Source organism: Sorex fumeus, unplaced genomic scaffold (assembly GCF_029834395.1).
Source record: "Sorex fumeus unplaced genomic scaffold, SorFum_2.1 ptg000169l, whole genome shotgun sequence".
Lineage (NCBI taxonomy): Eukaryota > Metazoa > Chordata > Mammalia > Eulipotyphla > Soricidae > Sorex > Sorex fumeus.
This window is the reverse complement of record NW_026606226.1, coordinates 9,290,463-9,305,776: the sequence shown is the minus strand read 5'-3', so window position 1 is coordinate 9,305,776 and position 15,314 is coordinate 9,290,463. Positions and strand designations below refer to the sequence as shown.

General features: G+C 39.3%; 1 protein-coding gene across 1 annotated transcript in view; it reads left to right on the top strand.

Moving 5' to 3' along the window:
• DDX10 (DEAD-box helicase 10) overlaps window positions 1-15,314 on the top strand; it is a 253,550-nt gene that overhangs the window by 121,856 nt on the left and 116,380 nt on the right. Inside the window, exons 14-15 of the mRNA XM_056107531.1 lie at window positions 11,725-11,844; window positions 15,078-15,239. Of these exons, the coding sequence (XP_055963506.1) occupies window positions 11,725-11,844; window positions 15,078-15,239 (282 nt within the window). The remainder of the gene's footprint in view (window positions 1-11,724; window positions 11,845-15,077; window positions 15,240-15,314) is intronic.

Here is a 15,314-nt window from a genome sequence, read left to right as displayed (position 1 = left end):
CTAGTCTTTACACAAATGTAAAATTAATTGCATTTAATGGATAAAAATTCCAGTGATTCCATTTGCTTGAATTAGATTGAAATTTAATGTCCTCAAAATAACTTTGAGGTAATTTTTTGGGGGGTGGGGCACATCCAGGGGTGCTCAGGGTTTACTCCTGGCTCTGCACTCCAGGTGGAGTTGGAGTGGGGTGGGAGACTACCATATATGGTGTTGGGAATAAAATTTAGGGCAGGTGGGTTTAAGGGAAGTGCTCTATCTGCTGTACTATCACTTTAGCTCAGAGGTAAATTTTTTATATTAGAATTATTTATTTTTTGCAATTGTTAATGATGTGACCAAATTCTTTAAATAATTATATGTTTAATATATTTGGAAAAGTCTAGAATATATTTTAAATCATATTGGTTAATAATAGCATGCAGACTTGGAAATGACCACACTGAATCCCAGTTTCTTCTTCCAGTATACTCTTTTCTTTTGAATATAACACACCTAATTTTGTTTCTTAGATGTTCTTTTGGTGTAGTGGAGAAAATATTTGGAAGATGAATGGTTATTCTGCCTTTTGTCAGTGGTTGTTTTAGAACTTCTCAGAGTGTCCTGGGTTTAATAATTTTGTTTTTCTATCTTAGTGTTGGTAGTTTCGTTCGGTGCCTGGGGAAGGGGAAATATTTTGGCAGTATAGTGCAATGTTTTTGCAGTGTGCCACTAATTGTGAGAGGGATTTTGTTTCTCAGTGCTTTTTCCTATTCCTTGTCCCTTGCTTTCCTGTGATTTTGTTTTCACATTGTCTTCTTTTATTACTGTAACTGCCTTAACCCTCCCTGGCTGTCCTTTCCCCTGTCTATTTTATTCTATACATGCTGTCTCTTTTGTCCTGGAGTCTTCCCTGAAGCTTGTCACAGAAGTCTTATTACCTCTCTAACTTTCTCTCTAACTTTATTTCCCCTCTAACTGTAATTACAATTGTCTTTTTCCTAGAATGACACAAGAAAATAGGATTTCTTTGTTTTCAGTATCAGTACAGACTTCTCAAAGGTAATACTGGAACTTGAACAAAAGCATTCGCCTGGGATTTTGTTAGTTACTTACTTGATTTGAAAATTACACTACAGTTTTAGAGAAAAAGGTAGTTATTTTCTGTTGATGTCATTTGTTATTTTAAAAAATATATACAGGAACATTGGCAGTGGTCATCCCAATATAATGTGTTTTCTTTATTTTGTGAATTCCCTCAAAGAGTTTATTCAAGTAGAAACTCTGCCTGTCTCTGAGGGAGGTTATGGGTTTCAGCATTTGGAGAGTAAAATAAATCCTGCTACCAACAGAGCTTCTCAATTTTATTTTAATCAGTGACAGTGGGGTCTTCGGAAGATTACACAGTTTCTGAGTATAGAATTTGAAGTTCTTGGAGCCTCTCACTGTTCCTTTAGCTGGATAACAATTCAACCTGTTTCATTGTTAGTTTCGCCACCTGTATGATGCAAGCAATACCTCAAATGAGTGGAAATAAGTGGAAGTAAATGAAATAAAAAACATCTAATATAGCATCTGACATAGAGCTTCTTTGGGTAGCCTTTTGTAAACTTCTCAAAAGTTCAGTGACTTCTTGATTAACACAGCAAATCCATTTAGAAATGCTTGTCATTTGGCACTCAAGATAATTTCAGTTTAGGGCATTTGGAGCTTAGGTCAAATTTCTTATTGTGGAGTTAATTAAGAAATAGATTTATTTGGGGGTATGGTGCTGCCAGCAGGTCAACCTGTACCTTTGGGGCAAGTACATCAGCAGTGTGACGTTGCCTTCAGACTTCCAGATACCCCAAAATTGCTGCTGTGCCTTTGGCCAGACCCCAACAATTTAGGGCCAAGTTTACCAAGAAATTAAATGGCCAAAAGGTAGGTATGTGGGGGAGACTGTAGGAGTTCATTTATTGACCTTATTTCAGAGACCCATAAATCCCTAAAGAGATCAAAAGACACAGTTAGGGCTTGTAGTGCAGAGGTAGGTGGCAACCCATGACTGAGAGCTCCAGAGCCATTTGTATGTGAAGTCTATGAAACCCAGGTAGTGTGGATCTTTGTGACCTTGGACTTTGGGCTCAATGGGACCAGGAGCGACCCAGAGGTCACGCCTAAAAGCCACCTCCTGCTGGCACCAGATAATTTCATCATTGGCCACCATCCAGATCACATGGCTGCTTCTCCTGAAAGGGAGCATAACACGAGGCCCCCATAACCATGCCACTGGACTCCACACCAGACTGTTTCACACGGGGTGTCCCAAAGCAGTTGGGTGAGAGCCCTTCCTGCCCCCAGGGACCCAGCTCCAGCAGCCAAAACCCCCCACAGCCCAACTGCCACCATGCTCAAGGCCATTCCCCACATGCTTGGACCAAGCTTCACGCATGAGTGAATTCCTACGGAACCCAGATAATGCGGAACTTTGTGACCTTGGACTCTGGGCTCAATGAAACCGGGAGTGGAGATCCTCTGCCTGCTTTTCCCAATCCCTGGCAACCCAGGGATCACGCCTAGAAGCCACCTCCTGCTGGCACCAGATAATCTTGTCATTGGCCACTGTTCAGATCACATGACTGCGTCTCCCGAAAGGGAGCATAGCATGAGGACCCTATAACCATGGCAGTGGACTCTGTGCCATGCTGTTTCACACGGGGCGCCCCAGAGGGGGGCAGGTGAGAGCCCTCCCCACCCCAGGAGACCCAGATCCGGCAGCCAAAATCCCCCACAACCCAACTGCCACCATGCTCACATATGAGTAAACATATTCCTGGACTATGCAGCTGCTTTCGTGGCTGCGTGACACATCATAAGACACTTCTTATCTATTCTCCATAATTATCACACCACATTTGATGGGGTTTAGACTGTTGGCAGCAAATCATAGAGGGAATATATATATATACACACATATGCATATATACGTGTTTTCAGATATATATACCAAAGCTCACATCACCCAAACTTGAACACATGTTAGTAATATGCTATCAAATATCTTAATGGCTCCTGCCAAAATAGAACAGTGTTCACACTGTTTCCTACATGAACACTTTTCTGTAAGCATGTTGAGCATTTCTTCATAACAGACAATACAAAATATATGATCTTGGTTGTGTTTTGGGACAGGAATTGAGGTTTGGGATGGAAACATCCTGATTTTGGCGGTGGGATTGGTGTTTGAATATTGAATGTAATAGAACATTGTGAACCAACTTATAAAATAAAAAAATTAAAAAAAAGAAATAGATTTAAATGAGTAAAGGAGACTTGTATGGGGAAACACAGTGGCCAGTCAGAAATAGTTAGGCATGAGTTTGCCACCTCCTTATTCCACAAAAAGGGATGCCAGAGTTTGGCATCTGCTCATTGTAAAGCATAGAGTTTCGTTCTGGTTAAGGTATCCAGCCTCTATTTCCTTTCCTAACAGCAATCTTCCTTACTCTTTAGAATAAAAAGTAGATCACCCTTATTAGTAAATAGTCACAAAGCTCTTTGGGATACATTTGGTCTAGTTGTGGATGCCTGCAGTCGTCTGAAAAATGCATCAGAATATCATGGACAGACTGGGGTCCGTAGGAAGTTTGATCTGCCTTGCTAAGAGAGAAAGTCTCAGTCCTGCCTGAGATGAAGTACCCTTTCCTGCTGCGTGAATTTAGCTCATGGCGAATAGACAGATACCCAGAGTGACTCATGATACCATTTTCATAATTCTGCTTTTTGTTCATATTTTATTGTCCCCAGTCAGTAAATTTGTCCTCCTTAACAAATGAGTATCAGCTGTGGTATAATAGATTTGCTTATTTCTGTGATACTTCGAGCAAGTTGATACTAGACTAAATAACAAAATAATACATTTTGCAGTCTTTTAATGAATGCTCTTCCCATCCAAAAATGGTCTTGAATGGCTCAGGCTCAGTTTTACAAATAAGCGTTGATTAGCTTGGGAACAGGTTAGTGCTTATTCAAGAAGTAAAGGATGAGTAAGACAAAGCCATTAGTGCTTATTCTAGAAGTAAAAGATGCATAAGACAAAGACCATCTTTTTGGGGGCATTTATTATGTAAGAGGCATACTCCAGAAGCAGAAGGACCTCTTAAAAATTAGAAGAAATTTTATAACGTTGTAAGAGATTCCCATGGAAGTTTGAGGATAGGTGAGGATGGTCCCCAAATATAGCCAGTGTTGAATCTTAAGCATAAATCTTACCTACCTTCTGGGGAAGAATTTCAGGCATATTGATAGTTCCCACATTTTCTAGTCTGTGTATGAGACAGTAGTAAGGAGAGTGATCTGTTTTTTAAAATTGTTTGACGATGTAGTAAGAAGCGTGGGGACCAGCAAAAATTGCATTTTAGTTCTCTGGGAATTGTGGGTTTATAGTAGTTTTAGTAAGTTTTATTTACTCAAAAATGAGTGTATATATTTATATATATAATTTTTATTAGTGAAACACCAGGAAGTACAGTTGTAGACTTACAGATTTTTGTGCTTGGGTTTCAGTTATACAATGATCGAGTGTCCATCCCTCCACCAATGCCCATTCTCCACCACCAGTGATCCCAGTATCCCTCCCATCCCCCCCATCTCCTATCCCACCACACCTTTTTGGCAGGGCATTTCCTTTTGTTCTCTCTCCTTTTGGGTGCTGTGGTTTGCAAAAGAGGCATTGAGTGGCAATTATGTTCAGTCTATAGTCTACTTTCATCATGCGTCTCCCATCCTGGGAGGATCCTCCCAACACCCTTTACTTGGTGCTTCCTTCTCTATCTGAGCTGCCTTTTCCCCTAGCATGTGCGGCTGGCCTCCAAGCCATGGAGTGAACCTCCTGGTACTTATCTCGGCTATTCTTGGGTGTTAGTCTCCTATTTTGTTAATTTATATTCCCCAGATGAGTGCAATCTTTCTTATGTCTGTACCTCTCTTTCTGAAAAATGAGTACATTTTAGTCCTACAAACTTACCAATAAAATAGCAAGGAATTATTCTAAGTGGAAGAACAAAAACTAATGATCAAGAATCTGCCAACAGTTTCCAGAGGCTTAAAAAAAAAGTTCCAATGTTAAAAGGGCAAATGGGCAAATGGAATTTGTATTAATCTCTGTATTCTTAGTGTGCAATTTGCTATGAAAAAGCAGGGCCAAGTAATAAGGCTTTGAGTGACCAAATGCTTCCCTGCCCCCTCCCCTCTTTCTACCCCCACCTGCCCAGAAGTTAAACATTTAAGAGACAAAAGAAAAATTGTCACACCTGTGTTCCTTCTACGAAAAACAAAATAGCTCTTTAAATATACATTCCATGAGGGATTCTTTTCATCATAAAGGATTTGCTGCCTGAAAACTCTTAATTTCCATTTCACAGGTTTCCGAGTATTATTTAGGAAAACTGATTTGTAGAAGAAAGTGTAGATTCTGAGATGTTTCTAACATGCTGCTGCTATACTGTAACTGTCGGTGACATTATAGTAAATGTTTTTATACTGATGTGAAAATAAGAGCAGAAACGGCTAGGTTTTGGAAGATTTCAAGTTCTAGCTCTGATTTTGCTCGTCTTTAAAGCAGTATAAGGTAAAAAGGTAAAGGTAAAGGCTCTCCCGTTGATCGTCGATTTGCTCGAGCGGGCCCAGTAACGTCTCCATTGGAGACTTTGTTGTTACTGTGTTTGGCATATCGAATACTCTCGGTAGCTTGCTGGGCTCTCTGAGAGGGGCGGAGGAATCGAACTCGGGTAGGCCATGTTGGCCGCTTGTAAGGTGAACACCCTACGCCCTACTTGCTGTGCTATCGCTCCAGCCCTGATTTTTTTTTTTTTTTTGGGGTTTACACCTGGCACAGCTCAGTCCTAGTGAGCTGAATTGGCACACTCCTAGTTTTGTACTCCAGAATTACTCATGCCGGGCTCAGGGAGCCGTATGGGATGATGGAAGGCAAGCATCTTGCCCACTGTACTATTTATTTCTCTGGTTCAGGTATTGAAATTGGGGTGTGTGTATGTGTCTGTGTGTGTGTGTGTATCTGTGTGTGTTTGTGTCTCTGTGTATATCTGTGTGCGTCTATGTCTGTGTCTGTGTGTGTCTCTGCGGCGCATGCATGTGAATATGTTGTTTCTGTAGGTAATCTTGGAGGGCTCTTTTATCCTTCCAAGTTCTGTGCTTAATAATAATATGGCTTTTTGTATTACCATTTTATGTGTAGTTTTTATGTTTGTTTGTTTTTGGCATCATCTGGCAGTGCTCAGAGCATATTCCTACTCTGCTCTCAGGGATCACTTATAGAGGAGCTCAGGGGACAATAGGTGGGGTGGGGAATAGAACCTGGGTCAGCCACATGTAAGGCAAGTGCCCTAGTCGTTGTACTACCCTCTGGACCTATTTTTCGTCAAGAGTACTCAACTTAGGATGACTGGGCATTATGAACCTCATTTTCTTTTCGAAATATGATACAGATGAGCTTTGAATTTTGGTAGTTTTTGCTTAGTTAGCATTTTAATACAATAAATGTGTTGGTGAGTGTGGCTTGGATTGGACCTGCTAGTTTTTCTTGTTATTTCTTGTTCATTTAACTATGCTGTGGTTATGGTGCATCCCATACATGGCTTGTGATTTATTAATGCCAACCAATTTAGGAAAATGTCAGACTGGAAAAACAAATGAACAATAGCAGTGATGACTTTTTCTTGGGGAGCTGGAGGCTGGTCGCAGCATCTCTAAATGTCTTGAAATAGCATGTCACAAAAAAAGCTAACCAGGTGCCAAGCCCAGTTTTAATTTATTATACATCTTTCTAGCACTGTCATTCTTTGTGAAGCCTAAAGTCAGAGAGATTCTGGTTTTATAATTTAGAATATAGATGCATATGCATATGTGCCTTTGTATTTAATTCTTTGGATTGGTGGCTCACTGAACAACTATCACTATGTGGTATTTTATAAAGCAGATTTCTGCATCGATAGATTTTTGAAAATTCAGATCAGACTAGCCAGATAGACAAGTAATTTGCTTTTCTGGAAGCTACACTAGCCAGCTATGGAGTTCTCAGTTAAACTGATTGTTGAATGTTGTTTTGATGTTACCTCATTTTGCTCAAACAAATTTTGATTAAATGAGCGTTTGTACATTATATCTGAGTCTTTAATATTGTTTGAAGGGAGATGGTAGGGTTAAAGATGGTCCAGGAGCTCCTCAGGAGAAGAATGCTTTTGTGTCCTGTTTATAAGTTTTGTAAATGTTATTCCAGGTCTTTGAATTTAGTTCATTGCCACCAGTACTACCTTCCTTGTGTTGTCAGTCTCCCTTAATTTTGTTAGCAAAATGATCAGGTGGTAAAAATTTGCTTTCCATTTTATATTAATTTTTTTTTTGGTATGTAGTTTGTAATTGTTCTAAGTTTTAGTACCAGAATTTGTCGTGCACAACAGAAATTGATGTAGCCAATTTGGATATAAGTTAGAAATGAAATCCATACTGTCATTTCTGAAAATCTAAAAAGAGTGGCAAAAAAAAAAAATGAATCAGGCTTCATTTCCCTAAATTGCTTCCAGCTGCCTGCTTCCTAATATAGAAATATTTATTAAAAGTGGCAGGTTAAAAATTAGATTCCTCAGGCAAAATATGACTGATTCCATAATTTTATTAAAGAGAGAGAAATATCTGAGATTTTGCTTCTATAATGACTTTTTTTGGGGGGGGGATGGAGGGTGGAGGATGGGGAATGGTGTGGAGCAAATGATATTTCCTAGGCAGTAAAACAAGCAAAAAAGGCACAGACGGTTTCAAGGAACTGAAGAAAATTTCCTAAGGTAGTGCAGAAGAACATGAAATTCTTCTCTAGATATTAAAAAAGTGTGAATCCTCGAAGATCGAACAATACTACTTAAAATGAGACAATAAATCGAACATACTACTAAGACAATAAAGAATAATAGATTTGACTGAGTAGATATACAATTGGGCATGAGGCCTAAATGATGATGACAGGACTGCTTAGTTTAGCATCTTTAATGGTGATAAAAAGATGCTTGGTTGAAGACAAGAAATTTAAATCTTACTTAAACTGTGAAAGAGATGAAAAAGATTCTACACTGAAATGCTACTTCAAAGGAGTTGGAATTATGTTAATGAGAAACAGTATTAATAGTATTGTAAAAGAACCTCAAATAATAATTTTAAATTAAAACAGATAAAAAAATAAAAATCAAAGGAAAATAAGACTGCCATCGCCCCTAGCCCTGGATGTAGCTCTGGATGGCAGACCCCCGTGCAAAATAATAAGCCACCATAAAGCACTGCCACAATTATTGGATTTAGTGAGGAATGCTTACATAAGAAATTAGGAGACTAGAATGGAGAAAAACAGAGACTGTTGGAGATATATTGGAGTTATTTTCCTCCTTTCCTGTTTTCTTATCATTATTGCTGCAATTTCTGTGCTGTTGCACACTTGGTTGCAATACGAAGAACTTGGAACTTGTACTGGCATATAGGGTAATACCAAGGATTTTTAAATTTGTAGCCTTACTCATGCAATGCAAGTACTCTAACTCTGAGCCACATCCTGGGACCTTGGACAGTTCTTCTGTTAAGACATAGAGTAGTTAAGAGGGTAGTACACTTAGTTTATTAATAAGCAATTTCTAGGAATCATTCCTAGTAACTGGATGTGCATGGTAGGAATTTCGGAGGAGCATCAGGACTTTCTGGCAATGACAGGAGAATCTGAGTAAAGCATGCTGTATGGAATGGTTGTTGAGCCTTAGGATCCTGCATAACCAGAGGAAGTCAGCGAAGCTGAGATTATTACATACTTAAATAGTTTTTGGGCTGAGTGAGGAAAATAACAAGCAATATTTCATTGTCTACTTTTCCATTTATGTTAACCTGTTCAGAGGCTTTTAAAACGAATCATGAATATTTCATATTTTGTCATTATCATTTAATGTAAAGTATTTGCATCACTTCAGAACAACCAAACCCAAACAAATTTTGGATTATGGGGAGCGAGAGAGAGGGGGAGATAGAGGGAGCGTGGGGTAGAGGGAGGGAGGGAGGTGTGGACAAAAGGTGGAGGGGTCCGCTGAACTGCACTGGATGTTAATAGGCGAGAGGCATGGAGTGGTAACATGAACCTGTAATCCTGCAGCATTTAATATCAACCATTGTTACCTCTATAGTCATAGGAACTGCTACTCCTAATACAGGTCTAAATTTCTTGACCTTGACTAATTTATAAATTTATCAAGTTTGACTCATTCCTTTTTTATTTTTTATTTTTTTATGGTGGTGAAGTGGGATTGGGCCATGGCTTTCGAGCAAGGCAAGGGCTTTAAACAACTCAGGCCCTCCACATGCTGAGTATGCTCTCTGGCCTTGTGAGCCATTTACTTGGCCCTTAGATTTTTTTTTTTTTCAGTGAAGTCATACCATTGGCTCTTGAGTGCTTTAAAAAGGTGCTTTATGTTATTTATCAGCAGGGTAGTTTGTTTATTGATTGGTCTGGGGGCTACACTGGGTGATTTTCAGGATCTATACCTGGTGGGTGCTTGGGGACCATGTGGTGCTCTGGGCATGAAGAGTTAGGAAAAGATTCTGTAGAAGCCTTTAATGCCAAATATCAAATAGTGCGTCCTTAATATTATAAAGTTAGAACATGTGAATTATTATAGCTCAGTAAGTTTATGAGAACTTAGAAATTATCCTTGCGTAGCAGGCAGTTTTGCTCTTTTAAGAAAAGATCTTATAAAATAGGTTATTTGGGCAATGGTTTGAAGTTAGGAACATTTGAACTTCTGGACATCCGGATTTACAAATGCTATGAACTGCTCATATTTGACCTAAGGGCTTAGTCTATTATAGATACTTTCAAAGTCTACAGCAAAGTTCTTTATTTTGTTGGTTTCCTTCATTTACTATTATGTAGCACTGTAGCACTGTCCTCCCGTTGTTCATCGATTTGCTCGAGCGGGCCCAGTAACATCTCCATCGTGAGACTTGTTACTGTGTTTGGCATATCGAATACGTCACGGGGAGCTTGCCAGGCTTTGCTGTGCAGGCGAGATACTCTCGGTAGCTTGCCGGGCTCTCCGAGAGGGGCAGAGGAATCGAACCCAGCCCGGCTGGGCCGGCCACACACAAGACAAACGCCCTACCGCTGTACTATCGTTACTATTATAAACTATTAATTATTCAGTGACACGTGGGAGGTACTTTTAGGAAGCAGAAAATTCTGATTCTTGAAGTATTTTTTCCTTTAATTTGAGCCTCTACCTTCCTATGTTACAAAGATATTTTTATGTTATCCTCTAGGATTTCTACTAGTGATGCTTATACTTAAGGAGTAATTTTTTTCCCCATTGATTTGAATCTTTTTAACTAACATGGTTTTTCTGAAAGGAACCATTGCTATTTTTATAGCTGTTCCTGTAAATTCCAAGTTATTTGTAGCAATCTCCTACAAGAGTATAGGACCTTGAGAATAACTTTCTGTTTTATCAATTTTGTATTTTATGATATTTTTCTTTTAGCATTTTAATTTAAAGTCTAGCATGCATGCTGTGGAAGAAGCACAAATAGAAAAGAAAATTGCATTTTGGTGTTTTACATCTTGTCAGCAAATCTTTCAGTGTATTTTATGGCTGTCACAAATTTTGTTCTTGTTCCTATAATGGAGTCTTGTAGCTAAAATAGGACTCTTTCCTATCAATAGACATACTTTTTTGGGGCATGATTTAATGAATAGAAATATAAAGTAGTAATGAGGTAATGAGTATTTTCCCCTAATCCATGTGGCAATGTTGAAACTTTCAAGAAAAATAAAACCTGCATCTTAAAATAAATATATATTTTAAAATGTCTAGTAGTGGATCTGGAGAGCTAATACAGAGGTTAAGGAGTTTGAACCCTGATACAATTCCCGGCACCAGTATGTTCTCCCAAGCATTGCCAGGAGTGATTGCTGAGCACAGAGCCAGGAGTATGTTTTGAACATTGCTGGATATTCCCCCCAAAAGTCTGGTAGTTGGAAAAATAGCACTGTCTGTAGCACTGTCCTTCCATTGTTTCTCGATTTGCTCAAGTGGGCAGTGACGTCTCCATTGTGAGACTTGTTGTTACTGTTTTTGGCATATCGAATACGCCACGAGGAGTTTGCCAGGCTGTGCCATGCGGGAGGGATACTTTCGATAGCTTGCTGGGCACTCCGAGAGGGATGGAGGAATCAAACCCGGGTTGGCCGCATGCAAGGCAAACGCCCTACCCGCTGTGCTATGCTGTGCTCTTGCTCCAGCCCCATCATTATCAAAATAGCATAATAATAGTAATAAAAGAAAAATTTACGGTTATTTATGTTTTTTTTTTAAATTTTCATTTGTTTTTAATTGAATTACAGTGAGATACATGGTTACAAACTTGTTTGGGTTTCAGTCACATAATGTGCCAATGCTCATTCCTTCACCAGAGTACATTTCCCAGAACCAGTTTCCCTCCAGCCGTGCCCCTTCCCTCCCCCCACCTGAGAGTTTTCTATTGTAAAGTCGTGTAGAAGGGGCATTAGCTGAACTGTCTATTCATTTTATTTTTGGACATATTTTTAATCATATCAGTAAAATGTGACTGTGGCTCAGTTTTGGAAGTGTATGCCAAAGCTCACTCGTTAATGTAAAGTAGCTGTTTACTTAATCACAGTTTTTGTTTGTTTATTCATTGCAGAAGAAAGAAACTTCTAAATCCAAAGTCAAGAAAAAAGTGACCAAGGTTGCAGAAGCAAAAAAAGTAATGAAGAGAAATTTTAAAGTGAATAAGAAAATAACATTTACTGATGAAGGAGAGGTAAGATCCTGTACATATTTAGTTTCTGACATACAGTCCAAGTGTTACAGACTCTGCTGCTCAAAAGTCCCTTTTTTAAATAAGCAAAGCAGTTCTCTGCGATGCCCTAGGCAGTTCCCTTCAGTGTTAATAGTTAATATGGAAATTTCTTCAACTCTGCATCTTTATTTATTTATTTATTTGCTTTTTGGGTCACACCCAGCGATACTCAGAGGTTATTCCTGGCTCTGCACTCAGGAATTACTCCTGACCATGCTTGGGGGACCGTATGGGATGCCAGGGATTGCATCTAGGTTGGCCGCGTGCAAGGCTAACACCCTTTCCACTGTACTATCACTCCGGCCCAAATCTGCATCTTCAGAAAGAAATGCTGCACTCACAGAAAACTGAGATACTTGGTGCTAGTAACTCATAGTTGCTTCTGAGCGTTCTAATTTTGTTTTTACAGATATTTTGGTAGGAGAAGGTGGCACACCTGGCGGTGCTCAGGTCTTCTAGCTCTCTCCTCCAGGATCACTTCTGGGGGCATATGTGACATGGCTCAAGGCACCATATAGGGCGCCAGGAATCAAACCTGGGGAGGCTGCATGTGAAGCAAGCAATACCTGCTGTACTGTTACTCCAGCGCCAGATGAGAGTGTCTTGCCATGGTGGTCAACAACGTGTTTCGTGAGAGCAAGCAAAGGAGTAGTGCCAGTAATTTCCACAGCTGCTCTTCCTTGCCTTCAGAGTGCTTTGCAATCCCTCAGTTTTAGATGCTGGGCGGGTCTGTTTCTGACTGACTGGCCTTACCTGGGAAGGAATTCTTTGCTATGATCTTGGACACTTAGAAGACACTTTTCATCCCACCATTAACTTTGTCTTACATGCCTGTTAGGCAGGGAAAGGGTCACCATCACTCACAGATGGCTTAAGAAAGCTCAAGCTACTCCATAATAGTTTATCTTCATTTTTGAAAAGGATAGAGATGTAAAGTGCTGAGGGACTTCTTTGGTAAGAAGTATTGGTAATAAATACTCAGTGCAGAATCTTATGAATGTCATTTTTTTTTTTTTTTTACGTTTCATTGTCACCCACCTGCAGACTGCTCCTGTAATTCTAATTGAGTTCACAGTATATCCTGCTGGTGCAATCCCATTTTCTTTGTCCCCTTTACTTCATAGCACTTACTACATGACTTAGCATTGTACAGTTATTTGGCTTTTGCCTGTTCCTTCCATTCCAGTGACTGAAGGAGGTTGCCTGATAGGCAGTTATTTTTGACATTTCTTATTACTCTATTCCCAATGCTTGGGACAGCACCTAACATCAACTAAGCCTTCAGAAAAAGTTGAACTATTGTCTAGTATCACAATAAAAACTTCTCATACTGATTTTATAATTTCAGTTATTTTATCATCATCATTAAAATAAATACTTCCTAAGCAGTCTGGAGTATATTTCCTTTTCGTTTTGAAGTGAACAGTTTAGAGACATTAAGAAAATCTCGATGTCCAGATTTGCACTAATAAGTGGAATAAAATGATATATAAATCATGAAAACTAACAAAATTGAGTGCAGTTTAGAGATGTTGAAATTTCAGAGGAAGTCTCTATAAATGATACATGCTCTGTTTTTTAGCATGTATCAGAGGAGATCAGCGGCTGAGAAGCAGGCTACTTGATAAAGTTGTATTACATCAGTTACTCGATGTAAAATTAAAATTAGTGTTGTTAGCGTAATGAGGTTCCTTACTGTGCAACTGAGTTTAATTGCAGATTGTACCAATTAGTTTCGAGATGAGTGTAAATCCTCCACTAGAGTATTTAGTCGTATGCTTACTGCTGAGAATAGCTTTGTTTGACTGTCAGCCTTACTGAGACTTTGGATCTGTTGTTCACTCGGCCCACAGTGTGATAAACCTTTCCTCTTGATAGAAAAAGAGATAAGGAGTCAGGAGCGTGTCGCATTCTTACCAACACAGTGGATCCTCTGACTGTTCAGTGTCAGTGAAGACTAGAGCAGCTTCTGTTGTGATGGTATTTGTGATCCCCTTCATGTGTTGCCAAAAATTGAGACATCTTGAAGAGTGACTGTAGTTGCAAGTCACACAGGAGTGTTACTTATCTTATATGGGTGAGAAAGAGGCATTAATATCTGTGATGGATATGTCTGCATCTTCCATTGGCCTGCTGATTAATTAGTGAGCTTTTAAAAACAATGGCAACTGTTTCAATCAGTCTACTTAAATCTATCAGGTAACAATTACTGAGTTTAAAAGCAATAATTTTTGTCTAAATTGATAAAATTTTACAGTATTTTAGAAGATTTTTTTTTGCTTTTTTTTTTGCTTTTTGGGTTCACACCTGGTGATGCTCAGGGGTTACTCCTGGTTCTGCGCTCAGGAGTTACTCCTGGTGGTGCTCAGGGGACCATATGGGATGCTGGGAATCGAACCCGGGTTGGCGTGCAAGGCAAACGCCCTACCTGCTGTGCTATCACTCCACCCCCCATAGAAGATCATTTTTTAAGAAGAAACTTAGATGTTCAGTGTCAAAAGATAACTTTTAAAGAAGAGACTTGGATGTCCTGATATTAAGTTATTTATTTAGGATTACATAGTGGGCTGGTGAACAGAACAGGGCATTTAACCAGGGACCTTGACCCCTGCATGGGTGCCATATCTTTAAAGCCACCTAGATGTAAACTGAAGGTGTAAAGTTGTGTGGACTTGGACTTGAGCAGACCTTTGAAAATTAATTTTTTTAACCACCGAATTATTTCTGTTCCTGTGGGTAGTATGAGCTGATAAATTATCTATTCATTGATTTTTTTTTTTAGCACCTAAAATGTGCCAGTGTGAGGGTATAGGAAAAAAACCATCAAGGAGATTAACTCTAGTCAGAAAAATAGGAAAGTAAAACCACACCATAAGTGAGAGAAGTGTTAATTGTCCGACCATGTGTATTATCACTGGGGCCTGACTGGTCGACTGGCTTATTCTGCATGGACATTTGGAGCTGAATCAGTGGAGGACAGATTGTGAACACTGTTGGAGCTGACCTTGAGTCAGCTTTTCCGCATTATTTTGTGAGGTACTCCTTTGTCCTTCTCTCACTGGGTCATGGTGGTGTTGTTTTATCCTGACTGGGATGGTCTTTTCTGTGGCTTGCTCATTTGATAATGAGATTTGCTAGAAAGTTTCTCATTTTCCTATCTCACATTCCACACTGTACCATTTCTCAATCTACAGTTAATTCAGCAGTGGCCACAGATGCAGAAATCTGTCTTGAAGGATTCTGAGGAAGAAGACAGTGCTGGAGGTATCAACTTAGATAAAGCAAAAGAAAGGCTTCAAGAAGAGGACAAATTTGACAAAGAAGAATATAGAAAGAAAATTAAGGCAAAACACCGGGTAAGCTTTCCATTTTGACTTAATATTGAGTAAAACTTAATATGTTCCTAAATATATGAAAATATTCATTAATAA